This window comes from Gallinula chloropus (assembly GCF_964237585.1).
Source record: "Gallinula chloropus genome assembly, chromosome: 1".
Classification (NCBI taxonomy): domain Eukaryota; kingdom Metazoa; phylum Chordata; class Aves; order Gruiformes; family Rallidae; genus Gallinula; species Gallinula chloropus.
Window position 1 is genome coordinate 26,597,848 of NC_140085.1, and position 24,306 is coordinate 26,622,153.

The 24,306-nt window shown below is 48.0% G+C and overlaps 2 protein-coding genes across 2 annotated transcripts in view; one reads left to right on the top strand and one right to left on the bottom strand.

The window, feature by feature from the left end:
* Positions 1–4,558, top strand: part of AGK (acylglycerol kinase) — a 39,812-nt gene extending 35,254 nt beyond the window's left edge. The window contains exons 14-15 of the mRNA XM_084266668.1: positions 2,396–2,480; positions 4,122–4,558. Coding sequence (XP_084122794.1) covers positions 2,396–2,480; positions 4,122–4,259 — 223 coding nt within the window. The 3' untranslated portion in view covers positions 4,260–4,558. The remainder of the gene's footprint in view (positions 1–2,395; positions 2,481–4,121) is intronic.
* Positions 4,559–10,954: 6,396 nt separating this feature from the next.
* Positions 10,955–22,345, bottom strand: DENND11 (DENN domain containing 11; the record flags this gene model as incomplete). The annotated part of the gene is made up of 9 exons (XM_084279372.1): positions 10,955–11,150; positions 12,248–12,316; positions 12,801–12,951; positions 13,142–13,273; positions 13,742–13,880; positions 14,140–14,293; positions 14,956–15,114; positions 16,506–16,605; positions 22,111–22,345. 9 exons carry the CDS (start codon positions 22,343–22,345, stop codon positions 10,955–10,957), a joined length of 1,335 nt encoding a protein of 444 aa, XP_084135498.1.
* Positions 22,346–24,306: the final 1,961 nt, after the last annotated feature.

Sequence of the window (24,306 nt, forward strand, 5' to 3'; positions counted from 1 at the left end):
GTGTGAAGAAGCTCTTTCTTTTTTCCTCTTTCTTTAATGCATAGTTTTAAACTCCACCAGAATTTGGGGGATTAAAAAGTTTTTTAGGGAAAATACCATATCAGTGCAGCTGTCAAGGGCTTGGGTTTTTTTATATTGAAGAGGGCACTGATACAAGCTGTTCAGAGCTGATGGATCACACAGTGGAAACCACACATCCAGCATGAAACCACCATGCAGGCTCAGGCAGTGTGTGTGGGGTGCATCAGAGTGCTGGAGGGCAACTGCTGTCGGATTTCAAAGAAAGGAGTAGGTCATCCCAGGTGTATAAAAGTGCCCTCAGGCTGTAGATCAGATTTGTGTGAACCAGAGCATCTGTAGCAGGGGTAGAGCTGATGTTTTAGGGTAAGGGGGGGAAGAACAGGTGGTTACACTGTAGTGCTTGTTAAGAAGTGCTGGAGGCAAGGAGAGCAGGGATGGAAAGTGTAGCATCTCATAATCTGCGTCCTGGTAGCCAGCTGAGGTTCTGTATATGCCAGTGTGCTGAGCTGTCGCTCCAGTTACCAGCTATGGTGCACAAGACTTTTTTTTCTTTTGACTCATTTAACATTGTCCTTTCCTGGAGATGAAAAGTAGGTTAAAATTGTGTTTAATGCAGTAGGTGTTATGGTTCTCTTTCTGCCTGTATTGTTGTGATTCATCATATGGAGTGGGATAAACCAGTCAATTGAAGCTGTTGCAGTTAGGCTTTGGTCTTGCTCCTGTTTCACTTTGCTGCCTTGTCCTAAGGAAGGAGCGGAACCAAATGGAAACTATTTCTGATCCTTTTATGCTGGGTGACTAGGGAGTGGATCGCTGTGAGTGGAGTTTTGCCTGTTTGCTTCTACCAGCGTTCTCCTTTGATCTTTAGTTTCATTTCTTGTCTCTTTTGAACTTACCTTGACCCTGTAATGGTATCTATATAGAGCCTCATTTACCTTTGTGGACTAAAAAACCCTACTTGCTCCTTCAGAGTGCAGTATCTAGGACCTCGTATGTTAAACTTGGAGCAGGTTAAACTTTAAGCAGGAGCTCTTATGCTGGTTTGTACAGCACTGTATAAACTGACAGTCATGGCATGCCATCAATGATTTATAATTTATATTGCCAGGAGGATGTTTATTTCCTTCACATTCACTCATTAATCTTTTAGTATATACATACTTGATTAAAACCAAACGTTCCACAGTTAATATTGGTTCTGTCCTTCCTTGCCCTTTCTTTTGGTATCTTAGTTTTTCTTCCTGTTCTGGATTATCATCTTCTCTGTTCTCATGTTCTTTCTGTGGGATTTTTTATGATTTTAAGAGGCACTTGCGTTCCTCAGGGTGTAAGCAGCTTGGAGTATTGGGAGTTTCTGACATGTTTTTGTGACTTCTTTTCCTGGGCATTATTTAAATACGCTCATCTTTCATATCAGTCTGCAGAATAGAAGAGTTGGGGACAGCTGGCTTTGCCTGTCTGAGAGTGTTTGAGAGCTGTGATATCTTGCTGTTTGCATGTTGCTGTCTGGAGAGGGGCCCAGACTGAGGGGTAACTGCCTGGGGGTGCGGAGTACCCTTTGTCAGGTGTCAGCCCAAAGGTTACATGTGCTTTCAGTCAGGAGCACAGAGGTGGGGCAGTGTACCAGGAGCTTGTGCTTTGCAGCACCCAGGCACTGGGAAAAGGAATCACAAGGTGCTATTCTTTACCAGTTGATCCAGTGATAGAACAGCAACCGCTGTCTTGAAGACCACGTGGCATTTGCACCACCAGCTTTCTCAGACAGATAGCTGCCCTCTGTGCACCCCCATTTGACAAGTAGGAAAGCAGCACTTCACTAAGTACAGTGCATAAGTAAGAATCTCACTGGCACCAGAAGAGGGACAGTAACTGACAAGAACAGATGCGTTATTTGGAATGAATCATCATGCTGACTGGTGTTGGTGTGAGAATGGGGCAGGGTTAGTTTGTTTTTTAGATGGTAATTTAGTGGTTCAGGATAACTAATTCAGTTGGGTTTTTGGTTTAGGGTTGTTTCGGTTACTGATGAGTTACTGGGTGCATGGAATGTGAGGAGATGGTAGCCTGCAGGAATTGTGCAGTTCAGCATGCAAGTGAGGAGCACAAACCCTTGCTGTATGTTCAAATATATATAGTGAGCCTCAGAGCAGAAGCTGGTTGGAGGCTGCCAGTCCATACCGGTATTTATTGCATGCAGCAGAAGAGGGAATGTCTATTTTACTTTCTCACAGCTAAGCTCAAATATATTTACATATATACACCTAACCTCTAAATTTACCAAATGTATAGGGATTTACCAGCTCCAATGATATGTCATTCCTAAAGATTCCAGGAGAAACATCTCCTTACCTTCCCCCTCTCTTGGTTTGAACAGAAGTCAAAAGATGCGTGATCCACATACGTGCCCTGGAGGGAGTCAGTGCATCCAAGCCAGCAGATGCATCTTGCAACTTCCAGAGGTGAGAAGCTGGAAAACTGTCACTTTATTTCCTTGTACTAGTTGATGCCACACATCAAGAAATCCCTGCTCGAAGTCTGGGAGGTTGATTACACGCTGTGCAGCGACTGAGTCCCTGTCCAAAAGACCCATCCTGGAATTTTCCAAGTGGTCTGTAAACCAGAGAGGGAGATTCATTCTGCCAGTAAATACTGGCAGACCAACAACAGTGGTGGTTGTAAAAGGTCTGTTACTCAGGTATATTGTGTACATGCACCTCCTTCTCCTTAGTACTGAAGATGTGTGTACATTTTACCCTGGAAGGGATTGTGCTGTAGAGAAGGAGTTAAAGATGAGAAGCTTTAGGGAGACCAGTGAGGGTGAGGGAGGGCAGCAAGGCTCAGATCACCACAGGGAAGTGTCTCAGAACTTTAAATAGAAGAGATTGAAGAAGCAGCCAAAACTGTGTCCTCCTGTGTAATTTAGGTTAGTCTTTTGTTGTCTCTTAGAAAGAAGAGGCTGTTATTGCAGCCTTGAGGAGAACAGTTTCCTGTTTTTACGAGGATGTGAAACCAATCTCATAGATGACTCGAAGATAGAAACTGTCTGTCATTCAGCAAAACAATTCCATATAAAGGGGAAATAGAATATGCTGAAAGGTGAGAAAGTCTGTCACTACCAAGTAACTATCGGGAACTATGATGTCATGATTAGCCAGCATCCTAATACTTGCATTAAACTCATATCATGGCAACTCTGCTGGGCTAAGTACAGCTGAGCCATGAGTAAGAGCAGGGGTATAAAATGAGCTGTTTGTACTGCAGCTGCTGCTAAAATCTTCGGAGTACACGTGCATGGCACAAGGTAGTGCTGTTTGCCTGCATGAACTTGCTCTGATGAAGTCACTGAAGGCAGCTCAGATGCAGCTTTGCAGAGGAGTGGGATATGTTGATCCAGATGTTTTGCTGTACTTCTGACTTCCAGAACCTATGCTGCTTTCTCTAGTCTGTGTTGTTCTGGCATATGAGTTGACTCGGAGGTAGTTTTGAGTAGCCATGTAATACAGCCTTACCCCGAATCATGGGTCATGCAAAGCAGTCACCAAATTTAGGTAGTCAGCCTGCCATTGTGAGGATTGGTTTAATCATTGGTTACTTCTGTCAGTGGTGAAGAAAATTCTGCTGCTGAGTAATACCTGTGAATCACTGCATCTCACGTTTCAGATCGATACAGCAAAACAATACCAAAAGGTGTTTGTAACTTGGATTTAATAGGAGGTATTTAGCAGGCACTTCTGCAGATTAGCTTGTGTCACCACCAGCAGACCTAGGTCTAAGTGCGTATAATTGTAACTCTGATAGCAAAGAATCCTTCAGTATAAACAATGTGGGTCATTAAAGCTCCCTAGCATTTAATTATCACCAATTAGCAACTGAGTTAACATCTTATGCAACAGACTCTTAATATATTAGGTGCAGTGAAGGATAGCTCTCACTGTGTTGTTGAGACCAAATGGGCTGGAAGGCACAGGGAGGGGGTCATCTTGGGTAAGACTCTGCTAAGTATTCAAGAGCAACCTGTTAGTAAAATCAGCTCTCAGTGTTACAGCATTGCTGGAATACTCTGAAGTTTAACCCTGACCGACACTGTTGTCTGTACACAGGGCACTGAGGGATCCTTTGGCATTGATAACGAGGAGTATGAAGCGATGCCTGTGGAGGTGAAGCTGTTACCCCGGAAACTCCAGTTCTTCTGTGACCCCAGAACGAGAGAGCAGATGCTCCATGCAGCAGTACAGTGAGGAGTCATGTCAGAGGGGCCTGTGCCTCTTCAAGGCACATGAGACCTCACTAACTTGATTAACCTCACCAGACTAATAAGCCATTTGGCTATTTTTATGTGCAAGCCCCTTCCTTTGGAAGTGGCTGCTTTGGGTAGTCTCAGAGGGGTTAAAACAAAAATTCTCAGAAACGCACGTTAACTTAATGGCATCTTTTTTTCTTCCCCCCAAAGAAGTCTTAAGTGTTCCATTTACAGCACTGCGGGCTGAGTGCTATGTGCCAGATGCTACTGCTTTAATGCAATTGTATATTAAAGTAAAATGAAAGTACACTTGTCCTTGTGTTTTAAGGGTTTAGGTCTACTTTGCCTATGTATACATCTCAGAAAATCTGGGATCTTGGAAGAAAATGATGTTTAGGGAGTAATGCTAAGCAAGTATGTGGAATTGCCACGTAAAACAGATGGTTGTTTATCCCCTCTGTCACAAAACAAATTTGAGATTTTTGACACAAAGCTTCAGAAGAAGTTTTAAAATTCCCTGTATGTATCTGGGTAAGATATTTATGTTATTTTTTTTCATCTTGTCAGATTCAACAGCACAGAGTTAATAATATAGTAGAAATATATTCCTTTGATCAAGTTTAGGTATATTACACAGAAGCAAATTGGAAAATGTCATAATTGACCTAAAGCTGTACAAAGTACATGTGAAAAGACTCAACAAGCCAAATGAGTCTTGTTTTTAAAAGTATTACTTTTATTCCTGTAGTAGTATAACACAAATAAGGGCATCCAAATAACTTCCATTATTCATTGTGTCTGGTTGCTCTTCTCTAATGTAAACATCACTTGCCACTCCTTATGCAACCTACATTCCCCTGAGCCTCAGTACTGTAATTAGTTTTGTTGCTTTTCTGAGCTTTTGTTTATAGCTTTGCTGTAATTGCTGAAAGGAAATCTTATTGACTTAGGCAAGGTTATCTGTTGCCCTTCTTAGAACTTTCATGAGTTCACATGATTCTGCCTTGCTCACTGGAAGAAAAAATTAATTCCTTATTTTACTCATGTGCAGCAGTCGCTGTGTTACACTGTGATCTAGTCTGAGTTTATCTGTTGGTTCTTTGCTGTAATCAAAATAAGGACATTAGTGAATTGACTTCCAGCATCTTTGTTAAAGGCTGCATCCTGGCTGCATGCTGCTGCAACAGCATCCTCTGCTGGAGCCTTGCTGGAGGAAAACTGCTTTGAAAGGAGCAGTGGGGTTGGTTTTCTGCATGGTGCTGGAACCAAACAGGACGATGTCCTTCTCTTGGCTATACTGTGGAGAAACCAATTACTTAAGCTATTGAAGCAAGTGCTCATCCCTTTCTTGGCTCAGTTCTAGGGAGGTAGAAGCCTGCTAGTTCTTTTTAGTAGTTCTGCTGGTGTTAGGGCCTGTGGTGTTGTGCTATCTTTCTTTTCATCATCAGCAATTAAGAGTGCTCAGCATACCCCTGGGTTGCTCAACAAGGAACATGTTGGCTGTGCTCTGCTCTGCTTTTGCTTGCCATGGAGAAACTTGCAACGTTGCTCTGGAGCCACGGCTCGTTCAGTCAGGAGCAGTTCTCACCAATGGAGTTCTTCATCAAGCTGATGCTTCTCTAATAAAATTAGCAATGCTTTTGCTCAAGTGGCAGGAAAGACAAGGTAGCAGCCATTTCAAAAAGGTAAGCTTTAATTGTATTAAAAATTTCCCATGTTTTAGTAAGCAGTTTCTCTACACAGCCACAGGCCTAAGGGAGCAACCACACATCTGCAAGATGCAAACAACATCAGAGCTGTTACAACTACAACCAGCCTGCTGCAAGGGGCAAGATGATAAGAGCTACCTTCTGGTTCATCTGTACCATTTTACAGGGAAAAGGACTAATTCTCTTCCATGGTATCAGACGTGTGGCTCCCACTGCGATGTGAGCCCTTGCTCGAGGGGAACCTCAAGAGCTCCCTTCAGAGTTGGTATCATTAATGTTGTTCTGATGTTAAAGTACCAAGGATCTTCTGAGACACAGGCTGATAAATACTCCTATCAGCATAAGTTGAGTAGCTTGTATGAATACCATTCAAATCCTTTTCCTGTTCCTCTACAGTTCAGAGGTCTTCCAGTATAGGGTGGTTTGAGACCTCTGAATCAACATTCAGAGGGAAGGTGCAACAAAAACATTACGTAAACTGAACAGGGGCTGAACCTGCCATCTGCAGTGCTGAGGAAAGGGCTCAGTTCTCACTCCTGTCTGACAGCAGGACAACCAACTTTCTTTGTATAAACTCCAAGACAGGACAGAGGAGTAGAATCCTAGCTCCCACTCATGAAAACACTTATCCTGGCTTCAACTTAACAGTCCCATTGTAGAAGGGCTTAAAATACTGCAACACAGATAAAAAGGAAGGATAACAGCCTAGTGATGAACCAGCCCAAGGCACCTGTTTATTTTAACCACAATTCAACATTCCCATTCCAATGGCATGTTCCATTAACCAGAAATCTTGCTTCACCAGCATTTAGTAGCCCCTGGTTTAGCCAGTGTATCGTTCTTTTAAACCATTACACTCCAGCCTCCTGCAAAAGACAATTATGTTGTCTTCTCCTGTAATCACTAGACCACTAGCTTTGGGGGGTGGAAAGGAGACAGCAACTGATTTACAAGTAATAGGTATGATGAGAGAATTGGCCTTAGTATGCATGCTTGGTACTTAGACTTCTGCACTGCGACAGAGGGCTCTTGTGCTGCTGCTCCAGAAACCACTGCCTTTCCACTACCTCCCAGAGCAAAGCGTGCCTGTCCCTTGTGTAGACTGTCACCAAGAGGGCCACAGCTACTCCCAGCTCCTCGCCCAGTAACTGTCAGTTCTTAAACAGGAAGAAGTATCACAGTAACACTGCTTCATAGATGAAGCTGTACAGTAAGCCACTGTCTCTTGAAAAGGTGATAGAACTTTATTCTACCCTTAAGGATGCTGGATAGGTGAGCTCTTCTTCTGTGACATACCTGACCATTAGCTCTAATACAAAGCAGGTACTCCAATGTATATACGCTGGAAAAGAAGGTATTAACATGTCTCTGGAGTCTAAATTCAGTCAAATGTCTTCTTCCTAGTATCCATTACAGTTCTTAGTTGTACTTGGCTCTATGCAACTTGGCCTAACTTTGCAGTGAGAAGATTTTTGCAGTATTTAAATGTCTGGCATGGCAGCTCATTCAGACTGAAAACCTAGCTTTTCTTTCTCTCTCAAGCTTTACTCTCCAATCCAGATAGTAGTAGTAATAATTCAGTCCTTGATTATACACTTCTAGTGCAGCTTGAGTGAAGATGCCAACAATGAAGCTCGCTCACTCTCTCCTGTATAAACTCAAGCCTGAGCACTGGCTATGGCTGGGCTGAGTTGGGTGTTGGAGAGGAACAGACCAGACTCTGACTGCCAGGATATTTATCCATGGTTACTGTAACCACCATTCAGCCTGGGCTCCCATCACAAGCAACTGACCAGAGACATCACACCAAAGAAATTAAAGGCACCACTGTAAAGGCAAAGTACTTCAAATGGAGGATTGTTGTAGAAAGGGGCAATACCCTACTTTATGCCACAATGTCCTCCTTCCTTTAATTCAAAATACAGCAAGTTACTGTCTCCATTCCAGCTGCTAGTTTTCAAAAAAGCAACTATTAAGTGCCAAAGATGGGAATTTAAATGTCTCCACTTAACATAATGCAAGGTAAAACAGTTATCTCCTGCAAAGGCAAGGTTGAGTGAAGTCGGTTCCAAACAAAAACTGCCTGCTGAAGAAGCCTTCCTGGCCCAAGCTGTTGCTCTTGTATTATGTACCCATGTATCAATAATTTTCCACATGTGAGAACAGTGAAAGCAGTGGCTGTTAGAAAAGGAGAGTGCAGGTGTAAAGTTCTTTTGCAGCTAATCAAAGAAAGGAGGCTGAGGACAGATGAGTCTCTTTGTTCTGTCTGGCAAACTCCTGACTTCTGTAGCAGTCACCTGCCAAGAGAGGCTGTCGAGAAGCAAAATTACAAGGAAGAGCAAAACAGCTGGAGCCGTCCAGCTGGGAAGTACCTGGATCCTGCTTTCACAGTAATCTGCTTGCTTTGATGCTTCTGCACCCACACTACTGCTACCAACTGAACACCTAGTTTCTGGAAAGCAGAAGTTTAGTAAGTGTCAAATAGTAATTGCAGGAGGTTCTGCCTGGTAGGGTCTAGCACTGCTGTCTAATACACCTGATGTTCTGCCAGCCTGTGACCGTAGTGCTCCAGTGCAGGGTGTTAGACAGCCTCTGACTGCAAAGGCCACAGCATTTCAAAGACCAACTAAAGGTGTGTTCCTGTTTAGTTCAGCAAAAGAACTACCGCCATCAAAGAGAAGAGGAAGTCATTAACAGCTGACCACAGCTAAACTACGGAGCAAACCCTTAAGAAAGTGAGAGGAAGAAGTGCTGAAGAGCAGTTTCAGTTCCCTTTTCTGTATCTGAGGGAAGTTGAGTGACAGCAATACAGTACTGGCTATACATCCTCAGGGATCTTCACTGCAGAAAGCGTATCAAAGTGGAGGCTAGAAAAAAGATACTGTGGGTCATTTTCATGCTAGGGGTGTCAATTTAAAAACAAAGCCTTTTCTTCAGGAACAGAGACTGGTCTTTCCCTTATATGATATTCAGCTCAGTTTTGTTCCCCTTTCTCCATTTTTCCCCCCTCAACCTTCTACAGATGATTCCATTACAGTTTTGAGCAACTGATGATATAAGCTGCAGCAGCATGTTTTCTCCTGTACAAAAACATCTGGAGCCATGAAAAGCAGGCAAGGGAGCAACTGCTGAGAGACAGATCACAGGAACTAATGCACTGAAGCTCATACCAATGAGCTGTGCAATAAGCCTTGTGAGTGAGGCACCTGATCCCACACCTTGCTGGAACCTCTGGATCCACAACAAGCAAAACTACCCCTTTGCTGCAGATAGCCTTCATGGAAAAACAGGACATGCCAGGCTTTTTCCTTCAGGAGACAGACAATCCACAGAGGGTCTACTTGGAGAGTATTTGCTTCATCTATTTCAAAAAGAATTAGCAGGTGAGACTTTGGTGGTTTAGGTCCTGTCTCATCCTATAAAATGCAAGGATAAGTGGATGCAGCAGCTACAGGCTGCACTTCTACAAACTCCAGAAAGGCTCCAAGGGTCCTGAAGCAGCAGCTAAATAGCTATAGCCACAGTTCAAGAAGAACAGTTAGCTTAAAGCTGATGCTACTACTGAATGAAGGATTTGGGCCAAAGCAGTATGTCACACCTAGAACCCACAGTACCATTCTTTGAGTTCACAAGGTGAAAGACTTTACCCTTACAGGGATAGCCTTCCTGTGGGGAACCACTGCCTCCGCATCAACTGAATCCTGTTCTTTCCACAGCACAAGAATGAGAAATGCTGTTCATCTGGTTCTACAGCTGCTCTGCTCAGGAAGAAAAGTCTTGGTGTTAGACATTGCTTCTAGCAGCTGTCACAGTTAAGAACACCAAACTCCAAGGGAACCTCCTGCAACCTGCAAAGCCATTCCAGCCAAAAGGCCACATCCTGCTCACGTAAAGCCAAGGACAGTGAGTGACCAAACAGTGCCGAAGGCTGTGCAAGGAGCATCACCAGGCAATGTTAAGGGAGGGACAAGTACCATCTGGTACATAGGAAGGGCTAGTGATGTTAGAGAGTATGTAGTCAACCCCATCCTGCCCAGCACCATCTGAGCTGAGGCTGGAGAGCATAGTGACTGCAGGGTGGCTCAGTGATGCTGGTCCCTATTAAATGGGAGACCATCTTGCTGGTTTGAAGATTTTGAACCAAAGCAGCAGGTGTGATGGAACTGAAAAGCAGAGGAAGTGGAAGGAAGGATTAAGTAGAGAGGGTGCTCTGCTCCAGCTGTGAGACAGGTAGGTGTAGTCTCTGCCAGTTTTTATACCACCTCACATGCTGAAAGTGAAACTCTGCTGCTCTGGAAAGTGAAGTCCTAAGATCCTGCAGCACCCCATTCCCCCAAACCTGCCTCTGCCGTTGAGAAGGAAAGGTGGCTTTATTCCAACTTGGCTGCTGAAAGTTGTGTGAGGGGTGTTCAAAGGAGTCTTGTTTTTAATCATTGGTTTAACTGTCCCCACCAATAAACATGGTAGGACAGATGTTTTCTGAGACTGGGCCACTGACAGTGTATGCTGAAGCTCTCCTCAGTTCCCAAGTGGAAGAGGGGATGATAGGAGGGTTTTCCAGTTGAGTCGTGACAGCTCAGCTACAGCATTTCACATTGGTCCCCATCAGACAAAGTGCTTTCCTGAAGTCTTCGGCCCTCAGGTATCCGGGCTAGGCCAAAACCTAGCTATCACTGCAACAGTGAGGATTGGTGCAAAGATGCCAACTGGTCCTACATAAACAAAAAACCAGAATGAAATCCATAAATGAAAGAGAGACAAAAAGAGGCAAAATAAAAGTCCTGTATGGAGGTACTCATTGGGAAGTGGAGGAGGAAAAAATAAAAATCACATTTTGTTTTAAAATGATAAATAGTCTCCATGTGAAGTTATTAAATAAAGTGAGATCCGTCCAGTGGCTGTGGTGAGTTCCAGTGATCCTCCTAAGTGATACCTGGTAGTCTTTAAAAAGTGATCTTTGCTCCCCATCTCTCTTGCCCTTGGTTTAAGTGCAGCAGGGGTTGTCAATGACTAGCATGACATCAATGCCATACACTTCCAGCAGGTCCATAAGGAAATTTCGGTCCCCTTGGGGATCCAGGCCCATGCCTCGTGCGTGGTCAGCTGTCAGCGTCTTGTCCTGGCTGGCTGACACCTCCATCAGCGTCTGAAATATGCGGTTGTTCTGCTCCATGAAAAACCTATAGGATAAAGTTAGCTGAGACCAGGGCATTGGCACCCCCAAAACACGGTATATTTATCAAACAGACAACAGAGCCCCAGAACTGCATTTGACCCCTTTAATCGCAGACCCCACCTTTTTAGGTGACGGTGTAGTAGTTTCCCAGCCTCACCCTGTGGATGACCCAGAATAAACAAAGATAAAGCAGTAACCTTTTATTTACAGCAGTGCTTCTGTCTGGCTCATTTATGGTTGGCATGTCACTCCAGAAGCAAGCCACGTACTCAGCTAATGTGTACTTTGTGGTAGCCAAGTGGGTAGATCAGATAGCTCCCATAATGCAAAGGAGGAAAGCATGTCGTCACCCATCTTGTGAGCCACTGGGTAAATCTCCGTGACTGGCATGGAACACAGCAGTGAGAACTACTTCTTACCTACAGCTTTCCTAGGAACACACATGGCTGTTCAGAAAGAGCTCTGACTACATCTGCACAGCTCATCGCAGGTCGGAGCTCTGCCCTGACAGCCCTTCACACAGTTCCATCCTGTTACTGCTGCACACTGTGCAGTTCCCTCCCATTACTGTGCTGCAGTGAAGGTGATAGAGGTGTGGTTTTCATTTCATTCCATACTTCATGCTCTACACCTAGTTCTGGTTCCTCTGTTTGCCAAGTACAAGGCCAGCTCCATCAAAGAGCCAGTCCTCCACGTGCAGGTCTTATCTCTGCGCTGTAGATCCCCCAGCATGATGCAGTGTCTGCTTCCCACAGGCAGTGTCCTCTCCTGAGCCAAATGTTCTGGCATGAAAAGTCCTGTGGTGCTTATGTTTTATGAAATGGGGAGGGGAATTTTGCATTTGTAATTGTGTTTTCAAAATTCCCTTCTCCCTCCCAGCATTTAAGAGACCTCAGTAGAGAAAAATACGGCTTCATTTGTCTTCTCAAACTGAAAGGAAGATAATCTGAAGAGGAAGAGACAGTTTGATTCTTGGATCCCTAGAAGGAGAGACTATGGACTTATGCTAACCATCATGCCAAACCAGCGCAACACAAAATCAGTGAAAGGGGCTTCCTAAGCCTGACAGCGACCAATGAAGTATTAGAGGTAGCCACTCACAAGATGAAAAGGTCCTCTTCACAGGAGCTACAGTCCTCACCCACTTCTTGAGAATACATTAACATCTGCCTGAGAGAAGGGAGACAGATTAAATGCACGTACCTACAATTGAACCTGAAAGCAGGAGAAGACAAGGATTACAATAGAAAACTTCACATCCATTTCTTGGAGACCGATCAGACTGACACCACTGCCCCGGTATCTGAGGCAACAGGGAAGTCTTTAAGGAACTGGACTAGAAATCAGGCTATGTTTTCAGTTCTGCTACTGATCAGTGGTGAACCAACAGTGATTCACAGCCTCTGCATCTCTTCCTACCGTCTATCTGCTTCCCCAGCTGACTGGCAGAGTAATCATGTGTGCAGAGTGCCCAGGGGCTCTCATACCAGCCAGCTACAGTAGAACCAGAAGCTCAAAGAGATGAGCTGAAGCAGTGGATAACTTTGAACATACTAAAACAAGAAGGAAAGTACAAAGGAGCAGCGTGTCCTTTTTATCCCACACTGCACTGCTCTCCTACCAGGACCAGGACTACCCAGATGTCTATTAATACCTCTGGTCATTGAGCCGCCGGTACTTCTCCTTATCAGCGTTGTTAATTTTCAGGAGTGGTTGCAGATGCTCATGATGTGTTTTCACATTCTGGTTGTCCACATAGACATCATAGAGATCCCGTTTCTCCTCAAAGATCTTTTCTGTTGTACCTGCCAAAATCAGAGAAGATTTTCAGAGCAGCATATTGCTTTCCCAGCAGACCCAACTGTTCTCTCTGGCTTTCATGGTTAGGCATTCCATGCACATCCTATTTCTCATCAGTTTTATTCCACAGTCTGGTGTCTCAAGACGTTTTGCAGCCTGCAGTTAAAAGCTTCATGCCCGATCCACCATACTTACAGGCCACGTATGACACTTCTGTCTCCAGCATTTCTATGTCTGCCACATTCACATAGAAGAATGGTTTGGACTCTGGGACAGTTCCTCCAAGACCAGGCAGAGAAACATTGGCAAGGCAACAGCAGCAATACACTGTGGACAAGAGAAGTACATCCTGAGATGCTTTTAGTATTCCCTCAAGGGCATCCTGAGCCCTGCTTACCTCACAGGCTTCTATGAAAACAATGGGTAGAGCTTTCAAATGCCCATGAACACCAGAATTTCTAGGCAGGTGCATCCTGTTTTGGATAAGAAATAACCAATTCTCCCACAGGAATCTCAGGTACCAGATTCCACAGACTGGTTCAGCGCTCTTATTTCCTTGTGTTGACAGGAACTGTATTTGACAGCTCCAGGTATGTCCTTACCTAAAAGGCCTGAAAAATAGGCCTTCCTATTTTGTGGGAAGTGGGTCAACGCAGGCCGCACGGTGCCTTCACAAGGAATGGTTGCAACGGATTTTGAAGGCCTGCATGATGTCAGTGCCCTCAGTACCCCCAGGCATTTCTGCAGTGCTTCAGCCTATGAGATCAGAGCTCTGTGGTGTCCCTGGAAACATACCTCTGTAGCAGACAACTCCAACTGGGGGCGGTGAAAATATCAGTATGCGCTTGCGTAGCAGGGCAAACTTCCAGAGGACAAGGATCTGCTCCCCAAAGAATTTGATGAACTGAGACATACAGCCAGCAGGGTGTGTGATCTGCAGGTGGAGGGAAAGAGAAGGAAACAGCTCAGAGGTGAAACAGGGACACATGGCAGATGCTAAGTCGAAATGTGGGAGCAAGACCAGCACACGGCAACGACAGAGAACTGCAGCCTTTAACAGTTCAAGTAACAAAATCTTATCTAAAGCAGCCTACAAAGCACTAGAGCAACTGCTTATATAAAGAAGCATGAGACACCAGCAAGGAGCAGCAGCGCACTGTACATTCCAGCAAGCTTCAGAGCACCTCCCTCACCTTCATCTCTGGGTACATGTATCTGTGGATGGATGGCAGCCAGTGGACAGGTTGCTGAGAGGTGGGGGTGCCATTGCTGTCAGGGAGAACTCCTTTCTTGTCATCATAGAACGCCTCTAGATGGGAGTAATGCCCTGGCATCTCCAGCTGGTGTCTGGAAAAGAAAGGGAAAAAAGGGGAGATCAGTAGTGTTCCCAGACTTACTTTGTGCCTTGACCCCAGCCAACATCTGCTTTCCCAGCTAGCAGAGGAGCCCCGACACAGACTTATCCAGGAAGGCAGCCAAGGCGGCAGGAATACCACCCACTTTCAGTGCAGTCAGGGAAGATGGGTAGGACTGAAGCAGACACCGAGCTGACGTACGCACAGGACTGTCCTGTTTTATAATACACTCAGGAAGGAACTGCTTTCCCTTCTACCAGCACAATTGACCCTGCCAGGCCCATTCGACACAGCTGAGGCACATATCTAGCTGGATCACCATCACAGCTTCAGAAGCCTTCTGAAGAAGCCTTTACAGAGGGAGAAAAGGGAAACTTCTTGTCCTCTCAACTCTACCCTTGACACATCCCCACAAAATAAGTAGTTTGAATAGCATCTGACTGGCCTGTTAGCAATGAACAGACTGCTGCTAATGAGTTCCTTGTTTGCTTCCCTTTGTGAACCTGTAACTCTTTCTGGAGAAGCAGTCATTCAAGGAAACCATAGCTCAGCATTGTAGCCAAACTCTTACTCGTTCCTAAAGCCGCTCTCCATCCAGGCAATGTTACCTCTCCCAGGTGAGGAGCAGCCAGTCCCATTCCCGAGGGAACTTACCTGACCTGGTTCTCCAGGAAGTGCATGTACCTATACAACAGGGTGTAGGAAGGGGAGAGAATCCCCACCGACTTCATGCGGGCACCACGCTCCAACTCACTCTCCACAGGCATGTTGGCAAAGCAGGCCAGGCCAAAGCAGAGCCCTTTCCGGAAATAACTGGGAACAAACATTTTACACAAAGGTTTATGTTCAAAAGAGTCAAAAATAAAGGTAACTGACCACTAAAAATACTGATTTGGGAACAAGTTTCCTTCTTTAGGGAACCCATTGGGACCCCATCCTGCTCTCTGAAGGAGGGCAGGCCTTGAGTACCCCAGCCTTCTCAGGAACAAGACACAGGGCATTTAAGGGAAGAGTTCCCAGTGCCTCTACCACTAAACCCACTACCAGTCATGTCACAGGCTGATAAGAAACACAGGCAGGGAAAGAACTTGGGAAGAAGACTAACAGACGATGCAGGCCCCAGTCAATATTCAGTGCCCTTCTTCCAAGGAAGAAGATCTTGCAGTGCATGAAGCTGTGAGTACCGTCTAGTTACCTAGTCATACTTTTAGAGACAGCACAGAGGCATACTCTAGCTGAGTGCAAGGGTTCAGTTTGCATGTCTCTGAGAAAGTAACTGTTATTTCTAACCAGAAGGAACTGTGACACTGCAATTCATTGCAAAACACTGCTGCATTGCAACACTGGGTTCAAAAAGGAAAAAGAACAAAACCAAACCAAACCCCAGAGAAAATTCCTAGCTAATGTCTTTCCACTGAAGGAAAGAGCTAGCAAATAAGAAAGTGAACAAGGACTGTTTATCACAACACTTCATAGAATCATAGAATGGTTGGAGTTGGAAGGGACCTCAAAGATTTTTAAGTCCCAACACTCCTGCCATGGACAGGGACACCTCTCACTAGACCAGGTTGCTCAAGGGTGCATCCAACCTGGCCTTGAACACCTCCAGCCACAGCTTCTCTGGGCAACCTGTGCCAGTGTCTCACCACCCTTGTAGTGAAGAACTTCCTAATATCCAATCTAAATCTACCCCCTTCCAATTTAAAACCATTCTCCCTTGTCCTGTCCCTACATGTCTTTCTAAGAAGTCCCTCCCCAGCTTCCTTGTAGGCCCCTTCAGGTACTGGAGGGATCCAAAAGCACTGGCAGAATGAAGAACCTTTTTCTAAGTCCAGTTCCTGCAAAATCCCTCACATTTCTGTTCTGCTATTCTTTCCCCTTCATCCTGAGCCTCTGCTGACAGTCCCAGAAGTGTCAGTGCAGTATGATCTGCCCAATACACACTAAATTTGCACACCACTGAGAAGCTGGCCTTTCCCATTCACCAGTTGACCTGCACAGCCAAAACTGTCATATAGCACATCCCACAGGGGTAGCTGGTACTTGATATCATGTTGAGATTATCTGAAGGGTATCTCTGGCTCAACCAGATACAGTTTAGCAGCACATTTATGCACGAACTTAAGTTCATAGATGGTATTCTTGCACGTTCTGAATTTAGGGATGGTGGTGTAGATACAGTAATAGAGCTTGGACGTACTCACATGAAATCTGACTGGATTTTGTGGGACCCACTTGCCATGGATTTGAATTCCACGCCTTCCAAATCAATATCTTGGGGTAAACACCACTCCACCATGTTGCCTGCAAAGAAGCAAAGTTCTTTGGGTAAGCACAGCATTCCCTTCTAAAGGGCAAACACCAGCAACTGCAAATTGTTGCTTTTACATGGCATTAATGCTCTTCCATTCCAACTGTCAGCATGAGTACCCAGTATAGAAAGAACCCACAGCACAGACAGCTGTTTTGCAGGCTGAGTTTCTGCAGTGGCTCATGCCACCATCAACATCCTCCTCTGGCTGTGCTTGGCAGGACTGAGCCAGCATCTCAATCATCACTACTTCTCCCTGGAATTTCTTAAGTTTAGTTTAGGATAGGAAGAGTTAGGTAAAGCTTTATATTGAGACTGAGGTGATCCAAGTACTGCAGCTTGTTTGTGCATGCTAGAATAACCAAACAAAAAAGCACATAAATTACAAGCCAGATCAAGATTAGCAAAACATCTGTCGCCTGCCAGCCCAGCCAGAAAGCATGCAGTTGTTCAATGGAAAAGGCCACCTGAGGTACCTGATCCTGGAATAGATGATATCAGAGAAGTCACAGAAAGTCCCTAAAGCCGATGAAGTCCTGCCCTGCCGCTGGCAAGTTTACCATGCACAAAAAAAAGGAGCACTTCTTAGGCTTTGCCACGCCAGCCTTCAAAGCAAAACCCGCTCATCTGGACACTCCCACTGCACTGAGATGTGCTGCAGGTTTACTCACTGCGTTCCTGTTCTCTGTCAGCCTGCCCATAGCAACAGCCTGGGAAGTAATGCAACCGCTTTAACAACAGAGCAAACACACGTCCTTCAGTACAGCGCAACGCCAGATGCACCGTGACGAGGCTTTCTACTGATAGGGTTCTTCCACCGCCTCCTGGGGTGAGCATCCCCGCTGTGCTTGCATGGGCAGTGTACATCTGGAAGGGCCTTACAGCCAGCTGAGACTTTTAGAGGTATTTAAATACGAGGCCTCATTTCTGAAGCCTGCCTGTTGTGTCATTACTCATACCACACAAGTACATGCATGCACTCGCACAGGAATCGGGCTTAGCTACTGACATTTAAATAGGCTATTTTTCTTCTCACAGCGACACTGTATTCAGCAGACCTCCCCCAGCCCTGCCTGGCAAGGACTTCAAAAAAAACCCAACAGCACTAAATGTGGCAACAGAAGAGGTTTTGCATCCAACCAACCACTTCTAGTCCACAAGGAGACCTCTCCCGCAGAGCCAGGCCGGCTGGGGAGCAGCGGCAGCCTCGTGACCCCGAGCACAGCTCTGTGCACTCACACGCGAAACCACAGAGCTCTGCTGTGAAGCATCCTCGCCTCTGAGGCGTGTGAAAGGCTGGCAGAGAAACCCAGTGACATCATGTCAGCCTGCGCGGTCCCCTGTAGGTTTTGCATATTATATATAGATGTTGGCTTTGTTGTTGGAGGGGTTTTGTGTGCATGTTTGGGTTTCTTTTTAAAGGCACATGAAGACCCTTGTCAACTCTTTAAGATTGTTGTCTCTTAACCACAAAATTGTGGTTAAAGCCAGATCTGATGTAAGTTTATGCATTGCAGAGTCACTTATAGGTCATTACCTGTAGATTAATAAATGGATATAAAAGAATGCCATCACCCAAAGGAAACTGACTTGCTTCAGTTTAGTTATAAATGCTGCTGTTAGGTATAATACCCACTACAGAGGTGTTGAAGTGGCCATGGCCCAAACAATGCCTGTTCTGTACCAGTAAGTAAGGAAAAGACGCCTTGAAACAGATCCTTATCCTCTGCGTAAGCACTAAATCAGCTCGCCTATCACACAGCTCATTTGTTTTCCTGGGATCTGTCACAAGCAGCCCACACCTGCGCTCCTGGCAGCTCCTCACGCCACCCTGCCCTACAAACGAACGGGCGACGTGGCAGTCGCAAACACGGAGATTAAAAAAAATAATTAAGTCAGTCTGGGGAAACAGTACAGCAAACAAAGGAGAGACTTCACCCAGACCTGATAGCAACCGCCAGCCTGCCTGAGAAGCTGGACAGGGGAGGAGGGAGCAATGTTGTAGAAGAAGAGGAAGCACTGCCCTTCCCCGTGCAGAGAGCAGCTCCCGTGCACAGGAAGCTTTCCAAGCGAGAGTCGCCCTGCGTTGCAGAGCAGGCAAGTGATTTTGCTAAGAGGCAGACCTGAAGATCTCTTGTGATCCCAGCTCCAGGCCAGGTCAGAAACAGCACCCTCAGCTCTGGTGCACAAAGTTAAGGATGTTCTTCCTTCTCCTCTGTTTTTTCTCTCCCCTGGATTTTCATGTCCTTACAGAAATGATGATGGCACTAGCATTTGGTGGTCCTCACCCAGCCTTCCTCACCATTGGATGTTTCTGAAGAGCTTTAGGGTCCCTGGCTGTGCAACGCTACCATGTTGTGCCAGGACACGAGAAGCACAAGTGTGACCTGGCTGTCACAGTGACTCCATTTCCTGCATGGAGGCAGCGTGGGACAGAAAAACAGAACATTTGCATGTTCATGAGTGCACAACAGATTACTTCACTCTCTTCACTCCTTGTTTCCCTCCGTTACTCACATCACCCTTGAAGCCAACAGACAGTGCGGGTCCTCTACAAGGTTGACTCTCATCATCATCACAAAAAAAGGGATGGGAAGGTTCAGCCTCTTTTCGACTGTTCTGATCTGACAGTTGATGTGACCATGGACTTTGCCTCATCTTTATCTCCCTCCCAGTGGAAAAATTATTGGGTTGCTTTTTTTTCCACTCGCTTTACCCAAGCCAAGTATGAGTCTTGAAAAGCCCCCCATGACCGAGCTCTTTGAGGGCCAGTGTTTGTGCAGAAATGGTGTTCACAATTTTTGAAGTGTCAAGCATTCCCAACCCATTGGTCCCTGAAGGAGAGGGCTGCCAAAGGGCAGGGAGCAAGGAGAAGATGGCCTGGTTGGCTCCCAGGCTGCCACCGTTCTGCACACAAGTTACAGTTCACTTTCTGCACTGGTGCCCGAGCTCTCGTGTAACAGCAGTGAAAAAAGCTCCTCAAGTGCCACAAGGTTCACCATGCTGGAGGTGGGGACAGCACCACTGCTTTAGAAACTACCTCTGCTTCTTATGTTCAGCCACTCACATGAACATCAACGGAGTCCCAGGGACACCAGAACTGCAAGTGGCCTGGCAACCCTATAGCCTGCTCTCATGAACTCATCACATCCAACTGCTCGATATACTGAGCTCGATTGCTTCAAGCGCTTCTAAACTTAAGAGGACATCTCTCACCCAACTGCTTACCTGTATGTAGACATTACCTGGCATACCTACCCTCCCAGCCACCACCAGAAATTCTGCTGTGAGCAAGCTACTAGAATTGGTCTGCTGAGCTTTTCCTGGAGAATTTCAATCAGGTTTCCAGCTCAGACACCAAGTGCACGATCTCCTTTAACTCCCACACAAGGACCCGACACCCTTATGAACAATACAGAAGCCCTTACTACTCCCACCATCTGATGTGGTTCACCCAGGAACTCACATACCCTCTTTCTGACTGCGGCAAGTTCACACCACTGCAACTTCAAGGATTTTTTTTCCTCATCCACATTCTCCATAAAGCCCTCTGCCCTTCAGCAGCAAAGTTGACATTTGCTGATGTGCTCTTCACGGTCCTGTCACGCTCCTCACATTCGGCATCCATGTTGAGTAGCAGCAGGAAGCTGAATCTTCCTGGACTTGACAGACTACTCCAAGGCTGATGATAACCAGCATTAACTGCACATCAGATGTGAGAAGAGCTGTTTCCCAACTTTCCCTGGACTTCACTCAAAGCAACAGCTGGTTCAAACTCCTGAGAAAGCTCAGCCTTCTGCCAACCAAGAAAATCTCACCATTTCGTAGAAGGCATATGCTCTCAGACTGAAACAACAACCTGCCGCTGCTGCAATCATCCGGGCTCTTCCGTGTGTTGGATACTTGTGGGAAACACCTTCCCTTTCCATCTCCTGTTGGAAAGATGACATCTAATCTCATTTTGAATTTTGATGAGTCAAGAGCCTCTGACCAACCTCTAGACTGACAACACCTCTCCCTGGTGCAGCATCAAACAGGTAGCTTCCTGAAAGCCCTCAGATGATTCAGCCCTCGGATGATGTTCTCTCCACAACTTCTTTGGGATTTTCAGTTCAAGACTGGGACAGTTTTCACTATGTGGGCCCTCTTCTGAGCATGTCAGTCACCTCCTCCTTCTGCTGAAGAACCCACCAAGCCTTCCTGTCTCCTGCTTTTGCTCTATTTGCTAAGAAAGTGTCTGTACAGAGGAATGAGGAGCTCACCCCCAGATCTGGATGCAAACAGGCTCCTGCATCTCCTAAGCTACTTCCTAAACTTCCTGACGGTACCAAAACCATGACCCACTCTGGCCTCTGCACCCCAGGTTGGTGCCAGGCTGCCAAACGACCCACCATTCTGTTGACCCACCATTCTGTTGTGGGACACATCAGCCCCCTCAGCACAGCACCTGAGTTAACAGATGTGAGGCACATGCTAGCTTTCTGTGTCGTGATGCCCCGTTTCCTGGATACTGCTGGAGCAGCACAACTCACAAAACAAATTAAAGATGTTTTCTGAAATGCTGATATTCATACCTGACCTGAATAACCTGTGTTAGTAAAGGAAGTGGTACAACACCAAGGTCTAACAGTGCCAAGGGAGATGGATATGGCAGTAAAAGGTGGAAAATACCACCTTGCCACCATGGATCGCCGCACTGCAAAGCACTAAGGGTCCAGAGAGCCTACCAGAGCCCAGACTCTAAACACGCAGGTCACTAAGAAGTACATAACTGAGCTGCTGCAGCTGGGGATCATGCCCTGTGCTGTGCCTGCAGATTTCAGCCTGCCGTACCGCCATCCATCGCCCCTGGCTGCAGGCAGATCTCCACCACGCCACGCCATGGAGACAGAAGGATGCTCTCAAGATGCTGCTAACAGGTCGGTGCCCACCCCCGGCAGCGGCGCGACCCGGGGCAGAGCTTCAGCCCGGGGCCTGGATGCTGCGCAGGGGGTGCCCCAGCGTGCTCCCCAGAGCCCCGTCTCATGTCCCGCTGTGGAGCTGAGCTATGCCCGTCCCTGCTCGGGTCTCCTCGGACCAGGACCTGGAGCGGCACCTTCCTCCCGTCAGAAGTTCCTCTCGGCGGGAACACAACCCCCTTTACACTGCGCTTTCGGCAAACCCCCGCGGCTCCCGGTCCCCGGGCGCACGGGGCTCCCCGGGAGGCCGGTCGCGGCGCGGGGCACCGCCAGCCGTGCCGGGAAGCGGCGGTCTCTGGGGGCGGGGGGGCAGAGGGCAGCCCGGCTCCCGCAGGGAGCTCCCCATCGGGGACCGGCGACGCGGCTGTTAAAGTCGGCGCGGGGAGCGGTCCCCGCGGGAGGAGGGGTGCAAGGCGCGGAGCCCACAGCCCGGCCCCGGCCCGCATCCATCTTACGCCAGCGGCACCGGGAGCCCCAGGCCCTCCCGGCCACTGCAGGCCCCGGCCCGGCCCCCCGCGCCCCGGCCCCGGCGGCGCTCACCGGTGCGGGGGTCGAAGGTGACCACGAAGACGGCCACGATCTGGTCCTCCTCCGCCTCCGCTGGTCCCGCCGCCTCCGCCGGCCCCGCGCCGTCCCACGGAGCCGAGCTCCAGCCGCCGCCGAGCCGCCGCCCGCCGTCGCCGCTGCTGCCCACCTCAGCCGCAGGCGGCGGCGCCGACACGGCAGGGCCCTCGGCCCAGAAGAGCAGCGGCGCCTCGTCTGCGCGCTCCACCATGGCCGCGGCCCCCCGCCCGCACGGCGCCGAGCCGAGCCGAGCCGCGCCGCGCCACACAACCCCCGCCGCACCGGCCGCCGGCGGGGGGCGGCTCCGGGGCGGGGACGCGCAGGGACTCGCCCCCGTGGCGGAGGAGGCGGGGCGGTGCGGGGCGGGGGCGCGGCGGGGAGGTGCTGGCGCTGCCCTCGGCGGGCTGAGGAGTTCTGGAGGTGCCCGAGCGGTGCCCGGGCGGGGGCTCCTGGTTTCTGCGCTGTCCCGGAGGAGTACAGGAGGACTGGGGTCTACCAAAGACAACGCACCCCCCTGCCCCCTGCTTCACCTCCCGGAGGGCAGAGCTGCCGGCCTTCCGCCCGCCTGCCGCTCCCATGGGGGCCAGCTGCCCCTGTGAGCCGGGCAGCTGAGGGGGAGCCCTGCCGAGCCCGCTCCAAAGAGTGAGCCCAGAGAGCTGGGCAGAGCCGCCGCAGGGCCAGGCAGGGCTCAGTCCCCTGCACCCCAAGTTACTGCTGTGGAAGCTGCAAGCCACAAGCCTGAGTCGGTGATCGTGAGTCAGTATGTACCAGTGTGTGTGTGCACCTATCATAGAATCACAGAACCATAGGGGTTGGAAGGGACCTCGAGAGATCATCACGTCCAACCCCTCTGCCAAAGCAGCTCCCCAGCTCATATTGCACAGATAGGCGTCCAGACAGGTCTTGAATGCCTCCAGAGAAGGAGACTCCACCACCTCCCTGGGCAGCCTGTCCCAGGGCTCTGTCTCCCTCACTGTGAAAAAGTTCTTCCGCATGTTGGTGCGGAACTTCCTGTGCTCCAACTTGCAGCCATTGCCCCTTGTCCTGTCCCCACAGACCACTGAAAAGGGGCTGGCTGATTCCCCCTGTATCCCCTGCTTCAGATAATTATAAACTTTAATTAGGTCCCCCCTTCGTCTTCTCTTCTCAAGGCTGAACAGTCCCAGCTCATTCAGCCTTTCCTCATAGGAGAGATGCTCCAGGCCCTTAATCATCTCTGTAGCCCTCCTCTGGACTCTCTCCAGGAGATCCCTGTCCTTTTTATACCAGGGAGCCCAGAACTGGACACAATACTCCAGGTGGGGCCTGACCAGGGCAGAGTAGAGGGGGAGGATCACCTCCTTTGACCTGCTGGCCCCACTCCTTTTGATGCCCCCAGGATCCCATTGGCTCTCTTACCCACCAGGGCACACTGCTGGCTCATGACCAACCTGTCATCTACCAGGACCCCCAGGTCTTTCTCCACTGAACTCTTCTCCAGCAGGTCCTCCCCAAGCCTGTACTGATACAAGCAGTTATTCCTTCCCAGGTGCAAGACTTTACACTTGCTTTTGTTGAACTTCATCTGGTTTCTCCCTGCCCAGCTCTCCAGCCTGTCCAGGTCTCTCTGGATGGCAGCGCAGTGTTCCTGCGTGTCAGCCACTCCTCCCAGCTTTGTATCATCGGCGTACTTGCTGAGGGTGGATGCTATTCCCTCATCAAGGTCGTCAATGAAGATATTAAACAGGACTGGACCCAACACCGAGCCCTGGGGAACACCGCTAGTCACAGGCCTCCAGTCAGATTCTGCTCCTCGAATCACAACCCTCTGGGCTCGGTCCAACAGCCAATTCTCAATCCAGTGTGTGTGCTATGGGAGGATGTGGGACAGCTTTCGGAGGAACATGCAGAATCAGCTTGAGATTGAAAGATGGAGCCACAAGTAAGACCACTGCATACACAGGCAGCCAACTCGTGTGTAATTACCATCCTCGATACGCTGCCACCGATGTCATTAAGTGTCATTAGGTTTAACTTCGTTCCCTAGGACTTTCTGATTAATCGAATTACCCAATTAAGCAGGCCACAATTAAAGAGAAGATACTCTCATAAAAGCCTTAATTGTCTAACTTTTCTTCCTGTTCAGCAGCTCTGAGTGTTCAATACGCCATTAAGAAACTCATAACCCGGTCT